We start from the raw sequence: 19,552 nt of genomic DNA on the forward strand, positions 1-19,552 counted from the left end.
TGTAGTTGCAGCCAACAGTTTGTTGACTCGCAGGTTTTAATCCATCAGTTTGTATTGAGCTCCACATGAACATTTAATGATAGGTAGTTTTCGATTCATGACAGGTGCAAAAACTTACACCAAACACAAGGTAAACACTGACGTCTAAGACTGAAACTGGTGACAGTACATCTAAACCTGAACTTCATTCATTGTTCAGCAGATTGTAAGGACCTAAGTTATTAATAATTAGTGTTTCTGCATCGTGATGACTCTTCACCTCTCTTATGAGCTTATTGTGGTGAGGATGTTCCTTTTCAGCATGTTTTAGACATGTTTATAACAAGGTTCATTCGTGAGAAACGTGAAAATGTAGATCCAAACAGTAGCCGGGCATCACCAGAATGGTGGAGAAAGCCACAGTGATGTCACGTGTGTATTCTCTATAGAAAAAAAGATATAAAGAGAAATAGAATGATGCAGAAACAATAAAAATCATGTTAAGACATAATTAAAAGGTGTGTGCAAAAAACTTTATTTATTAAGATTTTTGTACACACCTTTTAATTATGTCTTCACATAATTTTTTATTGTTTCTGCATCATTTCTATTTTTCCTTTATATCTTATTTCTGTTATGTAAAGCATTTAAAATATTTAAATATTTCAAATATTTCATTTAAAATTATTCAAAGCAGGCAGGAGTCTAGATAAGTTAAAAGATACCGTGCAGATTTCATGCATTGGCACATGAGAAAAGAAATGTTTTTACCTGGATTTAAATGTGTCTACTTTTGGCAAACATTTAATCTACTCTCCTCTGTTCCTCTTGTTTGCTGCATGACAGCTAAATGCTGCTTTTTCATGTTTAATCTGGACTCTGGTCTGGAACAGCTGACCTGAGTCCTAGATCTAAGAACCCAGACAGCAGGGCTCGAATTACACTGGGGCTTTTGGGGGAGCCTTATTTTTGCATGTGCACCGCGACTTTGCATGTAATGTGCACTTGCATATATATGAGTGCACGTAGCGCAGTCAAAAATATGGTTACTAATTTAAAAAAAATCACTGCTACTTCTGTATGCAGCTTGTTTAATCAGAAACTGCAGAGGCACATTGGGTGGTTGTAGTCTGGACGCTCACAGCACATAACAGACAAACAGTGCTGCTGTCCACGGTGCTGAAGGAAACACAACAATCAGCCGCATCCTTTGGAAGATTTTTAGGGCTCCCCCTTAAAGTATCAGCTGAATGTCTTTAGGGGAGCTCATCTGCCTTTCAGGAGAGCCAAGCTCCCCTTAGCTCCCCAATTATTCGAACCCTGCCTGACAGATTTATGATCTCTGAACATATCCCAGATGGATTATTGCACTCAACCATTCTGTGATTTGTAGACTATCAGTAGGGTTTTAAATTAATTCTGTGACTGACTGGAAGCCAGTGTAAAGATTTTAAAACTGGTGTGATGTGTTCAGATCTTTTATTCCTGGTTAAAACACTAGCAGCCTCAGCTCTATAGACAATGGAGAACTTTGCCTTTCTAAAGTTGATTTTCCTTAGTTCTCTTAAGGGTAAAAACTAGAATTCCTTCCACAGGACAAAGGAATTGAGCCCTTTTAAAATCCAACCTTCAGTCATTTATTAATCACTTTATCAATTCTCATCTGTCTGTGACAGGTGTAACCCTTATTTTGTGCGATGCATCAAGCCAAACCATCATAAGGTATATTTGCACTATGTGTGCAGGTTTGCAGTGTTTGTTTTTGCATATTGATTGATATGCACTGTAAACAGCTCATTTATGTGTGAAAATGTGTGTGTGCAGGAGCCCGGAATGTTTAACATGGAGCTAGTCAACGCTCAGCTGCACTACTCTGGTATCATAGAAACCATCCATATAAGGAAGGAAGGCTATCCAATCAGAATGCACTTTCACAGCTTCCTGTCAAGGTTTGTTTCTGATTTATCTCAATGCAAAGCATGTTTCAAGTTAATGCATATTTTTTTTATTTAAAATGACAAATGTAAGCAGACAACAAATAATTGTTTTCAAGTTCAAACAAAAAAAAACTGTTTAAAAAGATCAGAAATTATCCCATGATGGATTAATAAATAATTTTTTTTACTCAAATTATGTTTATAATGAGGGCAATAATCTGATCTGGAGGGGTAAGCTGTTTTGACATTGAAGCTCTACTTATGAGGAAGCTCATTTAGCTCAGAATACCAGCTTCAATCTCTGAATATCTAAAAGCTACAGGACAAAGCAAGTCACCAATAGCGTGCTTACTATAGCACAATTGGGGGGCTACTTACTTCAAGCATTAGTATGTCATTAAGATTTTAAGACTAATACAATTCTTGATGGGTAACTAATGTAATGATGCTTGTGTAGCTGCAATATTTGCATGCATACAAACACCAGTCACTTCAACAACAGTTGTGAGCACTAATGGAACAACATAAACTGGAAAACAGTTCAGACTATCCAGCATACTTTCGTTTAGCCGTCTTTCATTAAAGATATTTTTCTGCTTCGCTGACCACGTTGTCAAAATTGCTGTAATTATTTCCGTCTTTGAAGATAATACATTTCACACACATTGATCTCTCCATGCTGAAATAGCCATCTGGCTTTTGTCAACTCCTGCTGCAGGAAAGCAGATTAAACCAATTGATCTCTCAGCACCTCTCACAATTTGAAGCCAAAGTAATCTGACTTGCAGCAGCATTCACAGTTGGCAGCATTCACATTGAAATGACTAAAACCAAACAAATACCAAGCAACCAACAGCCTGAATACCTAGAGCACCAATTAGCTTCATACCAGAGCTCTCCGATTCACAGCCAACCTGAGATTTATAGGATTAAAAGACACAGTTGGGACACACGTTACAACTCTGGATTTCACTGATCCCTTGTTGACATTTGCTTCAGAATTCAGATAGAATTGTCGTGTTTTTTTTGTACGTGACCGCAGGTACAAAGCACTTCTCTGCCTAAAAGATCCACCACCAGCAGATGGAGAAAATTGTATTGTCATGCTCCACAAACTCTGTCCAGTCAAGAAGGGCTCATACCAGGTGGGAGTCAGTAAGGTGAGCTCTCACAGTAACACACATACACACACAAACACAAGTCAAAGATGAATTTGGATGTATCATTCTAAATAGATGCTACTGAATTTAAATATGTATTTGTGTCTGTGTTAGATTTTTCTCAAAGAGGATTTGTATCAGCTGTTGGAGGGGAAGCGCGACCGTGTGCTGGACATAGCTGCCATGACGCTGCAGAGATATACCCGCATGTGTTTTACCCGAAAGAACTTTATCAAATTCAAGCGCCATGTGACCTTTTTTGAAGCTTGTAGCAAAGGCTACCTGGCCAGGTAATGGGTACATTTGTAGACAGCTGGAAGTATATATTTAATAAATCATATCTGTAAACTATTCAGTTAAGAAAGTGATGCAAGGGTATTTTTTTTTTATTAGCTGCTTATTTTATTTAAAAGGACAAAAAAAGGACAAAAAAGATAGACATGATTTTCCAAATTCCAAAAAACACTAGTATCATCAGTTTCTTCCTAGAAGTTGACTCATCTGAGCTTTCTTTAATGGTAAGCACATTGCCTTTCCTAAGTCTGGAGTTTCAGTCCCCGGCTCAGCCATTTAGGCTTTAGTGTTTGTTTTCTCTATGCCAAATATGCTAAACCTTATCACAGAAGACCTGCTTCTTTGTCCTTGATGTGAGGAGACAAGGCCAAGGGATTCAGGCTATGCTCATCCATCAGTGGTGATAGATTTCTCATTTACTCCCAGTCCAGCAAAACCCAAGGATAAAAAAATTTGCATTCTCTTCTAGTGTGTTAAAAAAGGCACTAAAAAGGCACTATAATCAAGGTTAAACCCTTTAAATCTACAGTGATGTTTCAGAAATAGCTCAACACATACCTTGCTACACCACCTGCACTTTGTATAGTCATAACTGACATAGTGAGGTGTCACAAACATGACAGTGCCTTTCATGGAAAATGCTTTTGTGACACCGAATGCATATGTATGCATATTCTTTCTTCTGTCTGTATCTTCATGAATAATCCATCCATCGTGGTGAACATTTTTCTCTGAACAGAAAAAAGTTTGCTCTGAGGAGGAAATACCTTATCAAGCTACGCTCTGCTGTGCTGCTAATCGTCAACCGCCAGCGCTACATGAGGGTATGCACACAGAGTTTGAGTGAATGGGGGAGTTCGTCTTAGAGGAAAGAATTAAAAATGAACAAATGTGTGAAGCGTGATATTGCTGTCTTTCTGTCAGACAGTGGTGGAGCCTGCAAGGAAGGCGGAGGAGGTGAGTAGAGGTGAAAATGTAGGGAATACGTCTAAGGGAGGAGGGTTGTGTTTTGCACAAAAGATTATGTAGCTTTTGTTAAGTGTTTGCATTATGCACATACAGGATCGTATCAATCGAGAAGTTGTGAATGTAACAACACTGCCTATCCCAGCTGAGCTGGCTGGACTGCTACAGGCTGCTTCAGGTTTGCACACACACAAATATACAGAGGAGACCTCATGTCACAGAATACAATGCCACAGTAAATACACCTGAGCTCACCTGCAAATGCAATGGAGTATATCTGTCAATGAAATCTTATTTATAGCTGAGATTAACTTCATATCATTGTGTGTGTGTATGTGTGTGTGTGTTCGTGTGTGTGTGGGTGTGTGTTTTACAGGTTGTGAAGAGCTGCATTCTGACTGCTTGGCAGTGGTCCAGGCGCCAAAAGTTCAGGTGGACCCTCAGGTGACTTTGCCTCTGGATGTCAACAACTACCTCATGACACACTATGTCCGGGCCATATTTAGGGTAAAAACACACACACAAACATACACACTGTAGTCTCTGAATGACCTAACATCACACTAATCAGATGCTTCACATGAGACTAACAGAAGCTTTACTTTGGAATGCAATTATTTACATTATGTAGACCTTATTTTTCCCTTCAAAGAGGATGATGGTCCCCACAGTGTGTGAATAGATTCAGGTCCCCCACAACTTAAGTTATGCAAATACAGGAGATGTAGAATCAGCATGTAAAATTGTGGGGATTTGTCAAAACATAATTAACCGAGATAATCCATGTTAGTACATGTGTGTGTGTTTGTATGGCAGGAGCCGTTGTTTGGGATGCTTACAGCTCCTCTGGAGAGTTCCCTGATTCGTCTGGATGAGGAGCTAAAACAAGGAGCCCTGAACGTTTTCATTCTGGTACACTCAAATAACTCAATATGGATTTAGTCTACGTCTAGATTAAAACTAATTTCAATAAGTAGTAAACGTGAGACATACTTTTTCTGAATGGTTTGATGTGATGTCAGGGAATAAAAACATATGAGTATATCCTGCAGTTATAGTACAACTTAAACTTGTTTTAAAGATTCCAGCATTGTCTATTGCTTTTATCATCCAATTAAGTTGATCAAAACCTCTTATAAACTAGCATTCATAACATTTTCTGAGCTACTATTATTAATTTGGATGATTGGACTTTTATATTTAAAGTTAAAGGATGTGCTGTAAATAACCACCTGGGTTTTTGATAGATACTCAGGTTTATGGGTGACCCAGATTTGAATGGGGCTCAGGAAAATCTGTTTGGGAATTACATCATTCAGAGAGGACTTTCCAATCCCAGCCTCAGAGACGAGATACTGGTTGAGATAGCCAATCAGGTAAAAGTAAAACTGATATTTTTTATTTATGTATGTTTGTGTATATGTATGTGTATGTGTATGTATATGTATGTATGTATGCATTGATTGATTGATTGTAGATTAGCTCTGTTTTCCTTCATATACTTCCATGTTGTTTTCTAGGTGTGGAGAAATCCTAACATCCTGAATTCAGAACGAGGCTGGCTCCTCCTCTCCTCCTGTTTATCTGCCTTCCGGCCCTCTCAAAGGCTGGCTAAATACCTCCTGAAGTAAGACACACACGGTCCTGAATATTTATTTCTCATATTAACTTCTTTTATTCTATATATTTGCTCCTTTGAACATGTTTTACAATAATCAATCCACACATTCTTCATTCTCATGGTTGTAGGTTTGTGTCAGACTATGGCCCGGATGGATACAACTGTGTGTGTCAACACCATCTGCTTCAGGCCTTGCGGCGGCTCAATGTCGGACCAGAGTATGTTCGGACATATCCACCCTGTCTACTTGAGTGGACCGCCAGTCGCAAGAGGGCTCACACTGTTCTGCACATACACTGCTTTGATGGTGAGATTATACGTCGCAGTGCTCAGGGAGGTGATTTTGAACCATAGGAAATATAATAATGTGACATCAGGTTTTTTTTTTTTTCTTTTCTTGCATTTTTTTTTCTTTTTTTTCTGAAGTTTTATTCAAACTTACATCTTCACATTTCATGTCTGAAAAGGAGTAGGCAGAAATATAAACTTCTATTAACTTACCTTGTTTCTACAACACACCATAACACTCCATCTCTATCACACAACTCAAATCTTCTACTAGAAGATTTACGCCACAGTATTTCTGGCTTCAAAAATTAATATGTGGTTTCCAACAGATTCTGTGGTAGAAGATCACACTGAAGAATTTAATTTTATTTACTCTTTTTATATTTACATTATCAATGATTAATTTTACTTTGACATTTCTCTTATGATTCCCAAACAACATTAAACTAGTTTTATTCAAATTTAAAAACAATTTATTCATATCAAACCACGTTTTCAGTATATGTAATTCCTCTGTGACCACCTCCAAAAGCTGCTGCACTTCCACACCTGAACAAAAAATATTTGTGTCATCTGCATGTAACACAAACTTTAGTATAGTTGAAAACTTGCAAATGTCATTAAGTTACATAATAAACAATTTTTGACCTAAAACTGATCCTTGAGGTACTCCACATGTAATATTCTTTAGTCTAGACTTATACTGATTTATTTGTAAAAATTGTTGCCTGTTAAATAAATAGCTCTTTAACCATTCCAGAACAATACCTCCGAAGCCATACTTCTCCATTTTTCTAATGAATATATCATGATTTGTTTTCTTCAGATCGAGAAATATTCCAAGTGCGTATCTCTTTGTATTGAAACATTCAGTTACTTCTACCAGCTCAATCAGTGCCAAGGATGTCAATCTGTTATTTCTAAATCCATACTGACTTGATGTTTCTCAACAAAAATGTCAAATCGTTTTATGTCTTTCCAATATTTTAGAGAACTGGGAAAGTACTGAAATGGGCCTGTAATTAGCTTAGTGGTGTTTATCTCCTGATTTGTACATGAGAGTAACTTTAGCTAGTTTCATGTTGAAGACATGCAGTAGTGGTTTAACAACAGCATTAATCACACTCTTCACTCTTACCATGTCAATACTGGTTTTATTCTTAAGCCATTGACAATGATGTGAATTTACAGTTTAATCCGTGATTCCCTTTTTCTGGCACAATCTTACCTCCTCTCTTCTGTTGTTTTTTCCATTTTACTTTGTTTTTGTACCTGAGCCCAGGTAAAGTTGATATTTGATATATCTCATTTCCTCATCTGATCTAGTTAATCTGTCCTTTGGCATTTTGGCAAGCCCACTGAGGATTAGACAACACCTGATACTCACTTTGGTCCACCAGCTGTGTTTCTATCTGTCTGTGTTGTTTTTGTCTGTGACACTTTTTAGAGACAGACCAGTGAGCCTGGCAACTATGTTGTCATTTCATAGCCTAAATGAAGTGTCTCTTAATGCATCATAAGATTACACAGTGTCTCATAGTTGCAGTTTTATTTTCTGTATGACAGAAGCAGTAAATTTTCTCCCTCAGGTGTGTCCGTCCTGTGTCCATTACATTCATGGACGACAGGAGAAGAGATAGCCAAAGACATCTTACAGCACAGGTACTGCTTCACTGTAAGACAAAAGGATTACATGCTGATTAAATGAAGCAAAGGGAAAATCTGAGAAGAACTAGTTGTTTGTTTTGTGTGTGTGGGGGTGTAGAGGTGTGGTGGAAGGCCGACGAGGCTGGTCAGTGTTGCTGAAGGAACCGGCTCAGTGGGTGGAACTTGAAGGCTCTGACTATGTTTTGGACTTAATGTCAGACCTGGAGCTTCCTGCCGACTTCCCCAAACACAACAGCTACTTCATCATCTCTGCTCTGCAGCCAAGCAGAGTGCGACCCAATGCCAGCATGTAAGACAACACACACACACATTGCTGAGATTTTATAAAGCCTGCCAGCTGTCAGAGGGTTGAGGTTGTCACTGTTTTTCAGTGGTGGAAAGTTACTAAGTACACTAAAGTTCAAATATGCCATATTTTAAACTTTAATGCAACATTTTATAGCAACATGAAGATATAATGGCATACTGATGTTCTGGCCAAAGTACACAGTCTCACTCCCTCGTGGGCTTCATATTTCCCGCAAATAAGCTCTCTATTGTACTGAGAAGGTTTAGCCATGCATACAGAAACACAATGAAGTTAAGTTTTGGCTTTTCCTGAGAACATACATTGTTCACTAAATAAAAAAAAAACAAAGAGAGGGATAGGATTAGAGTCCTGCTTAGCCTGTTTTTATCTTAGACAGAAAGATTTATGAGCAACTTAGGTTTCTTTTTTTTTATTTAATTTTTATTGACAGAGATGTTAATTTTACATTCCATGTATAATAATAATAAAAAACAGTTTAAAATCTGAGCAATACATGAGTCGTGATTACAAAATATATAGATTTTTACAATCTCCGTCAGGTTTTTTATCTCTTGCATAAAGGAAAAGAGGGTAAGGGGATTTAAAAAAAAAGAGCACCTTAGGTTTCACTTTTGGTTTCGGTTGTTGTGTCTTGGCTTGAGTTGCTGATGCTCACAGTTGTTTGCTAAGGTTGAATATTTACCCCTTTAAATACTGTACATGTTCTGTACTTGAAGTTGTTCTACGACATATCTGTTGGCTGCACGGTGGTGTGGTGGTTAGCACCGCAGCCTCACAGCAAGAAGGTTACCGGTTCGAATCTCGGTGTGGAGTTTGCATGTTCTCCCCGTGTATGCGTGGGTTCTCTCTGGGTTCTCCGGCTTCCTCCCACAGTCCAAAGACATGCATGATAGGTTAATTGGTTATTCTAAATTCTCCCTAGGAGAGAGTGTGTGTGTTGTTTGATTGTTTGTCTATCTGTGTTGGCCCTGCGACAGACTGTTGACCTGTCCAGGGTGTACCCTGCCTCTCACCTGTTAAAATGCTGGGATAAACATGTCTGAACTTTTTAAGGCACCATGAGTACAAAAACCTTTCCAAAAATGTACTAACTAGCTCCTTAAGACAGGACTTAGACCTTAGGTAGTTGCATGTTTGTGCAAGCTGATTCTGTGCCTTTGTAAGTGGTTCTATTTATATTAGAATTAAGGTCGGCTGTGGCAACTTTCATTTTATGCACTTTAATCTAAAGTCTATTTTCTACTCATTCGAAGAAGCATTGTGGAGGTGTCAGTAGCAACAATTCTCCTGCAAACTCTCCTCAGAACAGCTGTCAGCATTGTTCATGTTCTGCTCCATTGATTTTCTATTTTTATTTATTTAATTATCTATTCATTTTGAATGGGAGATTGATAATAGTCCATGCTAAGTTAACACATACAGTCAAATTGGTCACACATTTTTTGGATGCACTTTTTGGATGCACCACAATAAGTGAATAACAAAATTTGAGATGTTCATTTTTAGCTGCTGCCCTAATGTATTTAGTTTAGTTTTGTTTTTTGTTTTTATTTTATGTATTTTTATTGAGCACCAGTGGTACAGGGTATGTGCATAGACATTAATTAAATCAGAAAAAATAAAGAAAACATAAGAAAGGGAGTATATACAGGCTCATCACCACTAAAGCTGTGCTTCTGATGGTTTTTTAATAACTAAACTTGTTCATAAAAATCCCTTTTCAAGAGTAGAATCCTCCCATTTAACTAAAAGAAAAACTGGATTAAACATTCAAATGAAGAATACAAAGAAAGATTGCCTGGTTTATCTCACAAGCTTTCACATTTATCATCTGATCTTCAATCTGTGAAGCTCTGGACTAAACTAATTATACACTGTATAAAGTAATTAAAAACACTGCAACCTCACATATTTTTAGGAAGTAATCAGTTACTGCCAATTAATTTAACTTTTCAATCTGTTATGAAATCCTTTGCAGCCATTTTCTTTAAAAAGTAATTGTGTATTAAATGTCTGTAAGAATTGTCAGTCAGCTCTTTGTTTAAGAGACAGTCAGCTTAAGAGACAAATACTTAATACTTAATGTTATTAGAGATCACATCATTTAAGGATTTTGTTTTGTTTGTTTTTTCTTATTGTTTCACAGAAGCCTCTTGGGCGGTGGGTTTGACATGCATGATGATGTAATTTCTTCATCCATACCTGGTTCTGATCGACTCAGTCAAGGTACATGATTAAGCCAAACATATGAGCGCACACACTCTCTATGATCAGAGTAGACAAACACATCCTCTCCTCAACTCTTGCTGCAGACTTGGAGCACCAGAAAGGGATGGATCGCTATCTTGACAGCCTGTTTGACCCTGTGCTGTCTGAAGGAGCTGGAGTAAGTTACATAATTCACTCATTCTGACACACTTGACAACATAGGGAGACTACTCAGTCAACCATTTTGTATCAGTTTCCCAAAAACTATTGAACTGTAAGTCTAAGAGTTAGCTGGAAGCCTACTCAATAACAGACAATCTGAATTATGTGTATAATAATTCCACAGTTTTGCCACAAAATATTGATCTAAGACCTTTTCTCAGTCTTTAGGCCCTCTCAGTGGACATGTAAGCCAAAATAAGGTCTTTATCTGTATCTGTGATTCAGGGTATGTCTCCAGACACTAATGCAAAGTACAAAAAAAATGCAGTACTTCTTCATCTGCTTTCAGTTGATCCACTGGTGCCACAGTGAATCATCTGCTTCCATCTAACCCTGTCCTCTGCATCCTCTTGTCTTACATACACTAACTTCATGTCCTCCTTTACTAAATCCATAAATCATCTCTTTGGTCTTCCTCAAGGCCTCCTGCTTGCTAGTTCCAACCTCAGTGTCCTACCAATATATTCACTATGCCTCCTCTGTACAAACTATTTTAGTCTGGCCTCTCTGACTTAGTCTCCAAAACATCTAAAATGTACTGTCCTAATGAAGATTCTTTTTTTGTTAATTGTTGGGTTACTGTAGCTGATGAATTAGATAAAACTTTGTGTATTTAGTCATGGCAGTGTTGCAGTGAATGCTGTCTATGTGGGATCCATCAGTCTCCAGCTGAGACAGTGATGTGGTTAATGTTAGCCATGCTATCGGATGTGGCTGACAGGAATTAGCATGTATCAGATATGTTCTACAGACTTCTCCTGCCCAGCAACCTATTACGTTACCCAGTTACCGTAACTGTCACAGCCACCGGATCACCACGGTGATTTCCCACCCAGGCAACATGGGGATCTGCTTACTAGGAACTGACACTCTGGCAAATGAAGAGCTTACTATTTAATGAGACATGGCCTACAAACACACACTCCTGAGGGTTTAGGGGTCAGTGCTTGATTTCTGATGAAGCAGTCATACACCGAAGGGATGGGAAGGGTTAACTGGACAGTCAAAAAGTCACAACTCCTTGTAAAACAGTATGGGGCACAAATAAGTAATTAAATATATGAAAAATCTTTAAGAAGTAACTACTACATCATGTAAGCATTACTTATTGGGATATAGTAATATCTGTGATTTTTAGAGCTACCAAACAATACTTTTTAAAATTAATGACTGAGAAATGGAAAAAATATGTCTTAGATTAAAAATTTACCTCTATTTTCTACACTACTGTTCCAATTCAGTCAGGGAAATCTGGAGCCTTTCCCAGCAATTAGCAGGCGAGTGACAGGGCACACCCTGGATAGGTCGGCAATCCATCACCCACTCACACTCACTCCTAGAGACAATTTAGAGTGACTAGTTAACCTAACATGTATGTCTTTGGATTGTGGGAGGTAGTCAGAGTACCCAGAGAGAACCCACCAACCTTCTTGCTGTGAGGCCGCAGTGCTAACCATCACACCACCGTGCAGTTTACGAATTATCTGATCAAAGAAAAATTGGTTAAATAAATGTATATAAACAAATATAATTAGATGTTTCTGTGATGGACTGGTGCCCTGTCCAAGGTGTACTCTTCCTCTCACCTGCTGATTGCTGGGATAGGCTCCAGCTCCCCCACGACCCTGAATCGGACTAAGCGGTATAGAAAATTAATGAATGAAAGGATTAGATGTTTCCCACTAGCTTGCGAGTATTCAATACTTATCACAATCTTGAGGTTTGAATTATCTTTTCAAGAACACTTTGGGTAGCCAAAAAAATAAAAACTCCTTTTTCTTTCTTTTTTTATTTGGTGGACTTTGCTTTCATTTTTTATTTGGTATTCATATCCTGTTCATCCCATGTTAAAAAGTCTGTCTCTCCTCACAGGAAGTAGAATCAGCTGTGGGGCTGTCCAGCAGGATGAAGGGGGGTGGGGGAGTTGGCAGGAAATGGCAAGAGCAGGGGCAGTCCACTGGGCCTCCACCACCACCTGGAGGTTTGTAAGAAACAAATAAACACATGTTAAATATTGATACCGTTTGTACTTAACTGTCCCCACAAATAATTAGAGAGTAATCATGCTTTACCTCTGACAGAAACTGTATGTGTGTGTATTTGTGTTTTTGTGTCCACAGCTGTAAGAGTACTTCCTGTGGGAGGTGTGATGTTGCCACCTGTCGCTGCAGTGGCGCCTGTAACACCTGGTTTGTTTTCAAGTGTGATGACAAATGTGTGGAAAAAAATATTAAACAACCAAACATGGTTTTGCATCCCTCCATCATGTTTACTGTGTTCCTTCTCCAGATGCCCAACAGGCTGTTTTGGCTCAGCAGCAGCAGGCGATTGTGAACCAACAGGCCATCATCATGGTAACTCCTTCAGTTTGGATCTGTGTTTGTTTATCTGTGTCATCGTCTTTGCCATTAAATGTCATGAGTCATTTTGTCGATTCTCAGGCCCAGCAGATGACCATGCAAGCCATGGCTATAGTCAGCAGCCCAGTGTCAAGCCCCCCCACGTCCCCCATAACAAGCCCTCCCATGAGTCCATTGCTCCATCACCCTCCGAGCCCGTACGCCCCTCCGAGCTCATATGCTGTCATACCTCCAAGTCCATATGCAAACATCCCACCGAGCCCCTACGCCAACTTCACACCGACTCCGTACGCTGCAGCAGACACCCTGCCCAGCCCATATCCTTCTTCTGCTCAGCAGGCTCAAACTGCATCACAGCCACAAACTCAGCTTCCTGCTGAGCCCCAGACTAAGCCCCGGGCCCAGCCTCAGCGCCATGTGCGTCGACCTGACCCTCTGCTAAGCTCCACCAAAGCTGACAAAGCGGAGCGGACACAGCCTAAAGCTGGCCCTGGAACACAGGTCAGTACCGAGACATGAGAGGTAACAGCTCACCCTGACATATCACAGTGTTTTATCAAGGTGGTTGTAGTTGTTATCATAAACTTCAAACCTCATCCAAGAATGAAAAACTACTAAATATGAAATTTTTCTTTTTGTAGAAGGAAATGTTTTTTTTTTGTTTGTTTGTTTTTTTTAACTAAAAGCAGTGTTGCTTGGTAATGAGCACGTGAATTGTTTAAAGAAAGAAAATTCATCTGTAAAAGATCCCAGATAGTAAACATACTGATTTTTCTGTCTAATCCCTCAGGGGAAATCAAGCCTATATGAAAGTGAAACAAAAATCTTCAAACAGAAGTAAACACAGGGCTGAGGGATGATGCAGATGTGTCTCTTAAACCTACTGCTGAGGCTTGAGCGGTTTTCTTTATTTTAATGTTTCTCTGTAATGGATGCGCCGCAACTGCGGATACTGCCTCTGTCTGCCTGATCCTATTTGTGTTTACATGTTGTTGCTGTCTACTCTTGGACGGGTTGTACTGAATTACATTTTGTTGTACTTGTGTTTAATTTTTACCTTTGAATAAATTTTCTTTCTTTTAGAATGATAAGTCATATTTTCTTTGATATTTGAAGCTTAACAGTTTTGTAAAGCTTCAAATATCAATGTTGATAAATGGTCATGCCACTGTTCTTATTCTTTGCCTCAGCACTACTGACAAAATCCCAAGAGACGCTGCATAAGGTCTGCTACATCTCAACCATTAACTCTGTGTTGTCTCTCTTTGGGTTTTGCAGGCTAAGTCAGAAAAAGACAGCGTATCTCGGAAAAATGCTCCGGGCATTCCCATAAACAAGGACCCAGCCAGGAAATTTGGTATGAGCATGAGAAACACAGAAGTTCATTCAGTCCCTTCAACTGAAACACAGAGTTAAAAAGCTTTAGGCAATAGAGGATGGCTTATTGGCTGTGCTATTTTATGTCTGCCTGTGTGTGTGTGTGTGTGCGCACACGTGTGTTGTAGCCCCAGTGGCAACGACTCTGCTGCCCCCTGCTGGAGAAGTGGTGAAGTATTCAGACCAGACTGCAGATCACGTCATCCCCAGCCAAGATATCCAAGGTGACACAATTTGATACACGGTGTGAAACTGTTGGTGTCCTGTTATTGATTTCTTGATTATTTTTCTTAACACCTTGTCAGTGTTTGGACTTTAAAAAAAGAAAAAAAACAAGGTAAATGAGAATTTATTGTTTTATGTTTACTCTAAACTGTTATGCCTCTTATCATTTTGCAGAGATCATCAAGAGGTACAACTCCCCCCCACCACCACCAGGCCTTCTACCGCCTGGCAAGAGGTCAGTTTATATGCACACTAACCAAAACACATGAGCAGAACTAATTTTTGTAAGAGATGAGGAGACTGCTCGTAAAAAATTAGGCTTGTAATGTTGATTTTATCTGCAGTGAAACACAGGATTAAATAAACAACCAATTAATTAGTGACTGCATTTTTAAAAATGTGAAGTATTGCATTTACACACAGTAAGCTCACACAGATGACAAAGTACATGATGTATCAAATGGAGAAACCATGAAACTCTAGATTGTAATGTCACATCATGGGTGTCTTTAGGAAACCAGATGGGAAGTTTAAGAAGAAGCAAACGCCTCGTGATGAAGCATTACAGATCCTCAAACCTCAGATGGACAACCCTCCTGCTCCACAAGTAAACACACATGTCTGAAACATGCAGTTACAGATGAACATGAACAGCACACACAGCTGTTTTAACATGCACGTTAGAAATCAGTAGGTTAAGATGATATGTGTGTGTGTGTGTGTTTCTCCAGCCTAAACGTCCCGTTGCACCTTCACCCTCTGCATCTGCAATGAAAGAAGCAGGGTTCAAACCCACCAAGAGCACAAAGGCAAAAGCAGCTGATCGTCCCCTCCCCATACCTCCTCCAGGTACTTGCTCAAAGCTGTAATCATCTGCATATTACAGAAAAGACTCAGCTTGTGGATTTCTCTACTTTGTCTTTCTCACAAAAAACATTTTGTGTAGCGTTATGTTAAGATGTAACCTCACAAAAAGCAGTTTCAGTTTAAAATGCAGTTATAAACAAAAAAGTTGAAAGTTAGAGTGCCGCTCTGGTGGTATACATATGCACTCCAAGAAAGTACCTGATGGCTCTGTACTGAACTCTATTGCATTCAGGAGCATCTTTGAAGCCCCAGACTCTCTCTGCATAAAACAAAACAGATCACACCATAGAATCAAACAGCTTGGTAAATGCTGAAAAAATGACTTCAGGACAGAGCTTCATCTTATTAATTACAACTGCTAATGCCCTCCCTGCAGACTCAGACAGAGCCCTTCTACCTTCATAGTCATATTTTCATAAAAAACAAAACCAAGATATTTATAGGTACTAGAGTACATAAGCTGTGTTTGTCTAAAGTAAAAAAAACATGTTTACTTCGAGGTGCAGATGGTTTCTAAAATGAACTATTTGTGTTTTATCAACATTAAATGAAAGTCTCCATTTGTTGCACTACTTTCTCATAATACCCGACATTTTTTGCTATTTAAATTCTTCTTCCGGAACCAAAACAATATCATCAGCATATAATAAAATACTAATACTCAACCTAAATTTAATCCTTTTATTTCTTGAGCCAAAATCATTTACAAAAAGAGCGAACAGTGTGGAAGAGAGCACCTCCCTGTTTGACTCCGGATGGAGTGGGAAGCCATCCTGTCCTCAGATCATTCACCTGCACACAGGCTACTGCTGCCCTGTGTGGAGCTTTGATAGATTTGTAAAAAAAAAATGCCAACAGAAAGTAACTTATATTCCAAAAGATCTCTGTTAACCCAATCAAAAGCTTTTTTAAAATCAACAAAACAAACAAAAGGGCTTTTCTTTTCCTGCAACTTTGCTCTAATCACAGAATATAAAACATAGAAGTGGTCAATACAGGTTCTGTGTTTCCCAAACCCATTCTGCTGATCGTCAGTATTTTATTAGTCTCAATATATTCTCATTTTAAAACTCATCTTTTTACATTGGCTTTTAACTCCAGAGAGCACAACCATTAAACCAGGCTTTGTACTATCTTTACTCTTTTATTGTTTATTTTGTAGTTGTTTTAATGTTTTATTTTGTCTTGTTATTTTACCTGTGCAGCACTTTGGGTAACTCCAGATATGTGAAAGTGCTATATAGATAAAGACTGATTTGATTTGATTTGAATATATTAACTAAGTCGTTCATTTAGAACCATGCACATTACTTTTTAAATATCTTTTTTCTGCCAAATGGAGATTTAACCAAATGTTCTGTAATTCACTGTTCCAATAGGGTTGTTTAATTCTATAATGTTTCTTTTAGTTGTATTTTCTATGTGCTTTTGGTCTATATTGACTAATTTCACTATTTAGAACCTTACAAAAAAGTTCATAGCAACAATCTGTATTGTCTTGTGTTTCTTGTCCTTTTTCTAGTTGCACTGAAACATTTTTGAGAGCTTCATCAGAAGTCTCAGGGGCGAGAAAATCATCTTTAAGCTTTCTTTGGGGTCTAGTGTTAAAGTGGGGTTAACTCTAAAACAAGCAGGGCAGTGGGTCCTGAGGACCGGGATTAAACCACACTGATCTAGGCTGCCTCTCTAATCCTTTCTCTGAGTGTTTGACATTTTTCACTGGCATCTTAATATAACAACAAAACATGTTAGAAAAATCAAAACCTTCTTAGAATCAAGAAAAGAAGAGCAGTCACTCTCCATTCAAGAATGTGACATTAAGATCTGCTTATTGCAGATGTTAAAGGAAGCCAGCCTTCACAGAAAGTAAAGCCTTGCTTGCCCCTTACTTTAGAGGTAATCTGTGTTTAAAGAACAGTCCAATTTATTGTTCAAGATGAGACCCAGCTACTTTTAGGATGTCACTGTCTTAGTAAATACACCCTCAATATAGACAGGTTGTGGAGACGAAGGACCATCACCAACTCTGTTGTTTTTGAGGTACTGAGCTGTAGCTTGTTCCTCCCACACCACCAGTTTCCTGTAATTCCCCCTCCTCATTTTCAAGTTCAAGTTCAAGTTTATTTATATAGCACATTTTCTGCAACAGCATTTGCCCAAAGTGCTGAACAATAAAACAAAAAACACTCGACAGTTTAAAATAAAACACTTCACAATAAAACAATAAAAACCAATGAAAATAAAAACAGAAATAAAAATTGATAAAAAAAAGATGAAATCAATAAAATAATTAAAACAACAAAACTAGAATTAAAAACTAGAATAAAACTAAAATAAAATAAAACATGGAAATTTTCATGCCACGGTCGTTTCATCTGAATATTCCTGCGTGTGCCACCATATGGCCATGAACTGAGATCAAAATTAGTTTACTTACTAATATCTTGTTTATTGTCCACAGCCGGCCCTCAGTCTGTGTCCTTTATGTGATGTGGGCTTACATTTGCAAACAGAGTGATAAACTGTTATTATCATACCACGTGTACACAGATTAGCTCAGAGCTGTCTACTTGTGGTCAGATTGCTTAAGACATGTACCATACCAGGTATGATCAGGACCTCAGGTCATCAGGCAGAACTCTTCTTGCAGGTGAGAGGTTTTTAGCAGTCAGGGTCCCATGGCTCAGGAACTCCATGTCTGACAACTGATGCAGGCAAAGTCAGTCATAGCTCTAAAATCTTAATGCTTTTGATTTTCTTCTTTTTTTTGCTTCATCTACTCTCTGTACTTCCAGTGGGACGTTGTTATGAATAAACCTATTTAAAATTTTTGAAGGTTACATGAATCTTTTTATGCTTTTTTACCTGTTCCCCTGATGACCTCAGCTCATCCAGAAGATGGAAATTATCTAACATTGATCTGCCAGATATTTTGTTTGCTGTCACACATTATTTGGCTCATTATCATGTTGATATTTTTAAACAATTTAAATAGCTTAGTTGATCACAAAAAGCATGTTAAATTTGTTTCTTATTTTTAATGACTGTCTACTACAATAGTGGAATATTAAAATGCTTTCTTTCTTTGTAGTAAATGAACAATATACCATGCTATGCTAAAGCTAGCATAGTGTAGTCTCACAGAATGGCCATACTGTTTGTCTTGTTTCTGACTATGTAAAAGTAACACAAATAATTGTTTGATTCAGTTTCTCGAGAGCTTCCAGTAGAGATGGAGACCATCCAGACACAGCTTCATCAAAGCACCAATGAGGAGCACTACACCTACACCAATGTACCCTGGAGACTCTATCTAAGAAAGGAGGTGTGCACCTACGCAAATAGACAAAGAAAAAACTATTTTAGATGTCCTGGTAGCTTAAGAGCTAAAGCTGTCAACACATACTCGAAGTACTTTCTTTCCTGGCCTGTGTGGCTGCAATTAAAATCAGATAAAGACAAAACAACTCTGATGTAAGGAAAGATTGTTTTTCTTGTGCAGGTATTCTATCCCAAAGACAGTTTCAACAATCCTGTGGTGCTTGATCTCATTTTCAAACAGGTAACTAATATTCATTATTATTATTATTATTATTATTCACCCCTTTTTTGTACTCTTTTCCATGTTGTGCTCAGTAAGTTTAGCTAATAACAGTAAAAACAAACGATCATTCAGCTAAATTATATGTAAAAATTCCTCTTCTGTGCTCGTTTTGTCTTTTGCAGATAGTGAATGACACCCTGTCAGAGGCTTGTGTTCGCATCACCCGGGATGAAAGGCAGAAAATGAAAGCCCTTTTTGGTAGTCTGTCTGTTCTTCCTGGGGGTATTTCTTATGACTGTGTGCTCTAATTCAAACAAATCTCTCTGACATTTATGATTTTGTGTCTTTTTGTGTGAATGGCAGCTAAGTATGGCGTTGAGCAGAATATGGATCCAGTGGAAGAGCATGTGAAGAAAACAATTGTGACAGCAGCCAGGGAAACCTGGGAAATATATTTCTCCCGACTCTTCCCTGCATCGGTGAGGGTGGTGGTGAAGTTTTGGAGGAGATAATCGCTTGTTGTGTT

At 38.4% G+C, this 19,552-nt stretch overlaps 1 protein-coding gene across 3 annotated transcripts in view; it reads left to right on the top strand.

Annotated features, from left to right (window-relative positions):
• myo15ab (myosin XVAb) overlaps window positions 1-19,552 on the top strand; it is a 55,743-nt gene that overhangs the window by 20,353 nt on the left and 15,838 nt on the right. For 2 of the 3 annotated variants that reach the window (XM_041983909.1, XM_041983910.1), the window contains exons 27-55: window positions 1,656-1,701; window positions 1,804-1,928; window positions 2,959-3,076; window positions 3,191-3,366; window positions 4,110-4,194; window positions 4,295-4,327; window positions 4,433-4,514; window positions 4,713-4,843; window positions 5,153-5,248; window positions 5,584-5,712; window positions 5,857-5,963; window positions 6,086-6,264; window positions 7,835-7,907; window positions 8,011-8,202; window positions 10,370-10,449; window positions 10,536-10,609; window positions 12,526-12,634; window positions 12,774-12,842; window positions 12,943-13,007; window positions 13,095-13,514; window positions 14,292-14,370; window positions 14,519-14,614; window positions 14,790-14,850; window positions 15,129-15,222; window positions 15,347-15,464; window positions 18,692-18,807; window positions 18,985-19,044; window positions 19,209-19,284; window positions 19,390-19,505. In XM_041983909.1, coding sequence (XP_041839843.1) covers window positions 1,656-1,701; window positions 1,804-1,928; window positions 2,959-3,076; window positions 3,191-3,366; window positions 4,110-4,194; window positions 4,295-4,327; window positions 4,433-4,514; window positions 4,713-4,843; window positions 5,153-5,248; window positions 5,584-5,712; window positions 5,857-5,963; window positions 6,086-6,264; window positions 7,835-7,907; window positions 8,011-8,202; window positions 10,370-10,449; window positions 10,536-10,609; window positions 12,526-12,634; window positions 12,774-12,842; window positions 12,943-13,007; window positions 13,095-13,514; window positions 14,292-14,370; window positions 14,519-14,614; window positions 14,790-14,850; window positions 15,129-15,222; window positions 15,347-15,464; window positions 18,692-18,807; window positions 18,985-19,044; window positions 19,209-19,284; window positions 19,390-19,505 — 3,205 coding nt within the window. The remainder of the gene's footprint in view (window positions 1-1,655; window positions 1,702-1,803; window positions 1,929-2,958; window positions 3,077-3,190; window positions 3,367-4,109; window positions 4,195-4,294; window positions 4,328-4,432; window positions 4,515-4,712; window positions 4,844-5,152; window positions 5,249-5,583; window positions 5,713-5,856; window positions 5,964-6,085; window positions 6,265-7,834; window positions 7,908-8,010; window positions 8,203-10,369; window positions 10,450-10,535; window positions 10,610-12,525; window positions 12,635-12,773; window positions 12,843-12,942; window positions 13,008-13,094; window positions 13,515-14,291; window positions 14,371-14,518; window positions 14,615-14,789; window positions 14,851-15,128; window positions 15,223-15,346; window positions 15,465-18,691; window positions 18,808-18,984; window positions 19,045-19,208; window positions 19,285-19,389; window positions 19,506-19,552) is intronic. The other variant, XM_041983911.1, reaches the window with a different exon arrangement.

Source organism: Melanotaenia boesemani, chromosome 4 (genome assembly GCF_017639745.1).
Source record: "Melanotaenia boesemani isolate fMelBoe1 chromosome 4, fMelBoe1.pri, whole genome shotgun sequence".
Taxonomy (NCBI): Eukaryota; Metazoa; Chordata; class Actinopteri; order Atheriniformes; family Melanotaeniidae; genus Melanotaenia; species Melanotaenia boesemani.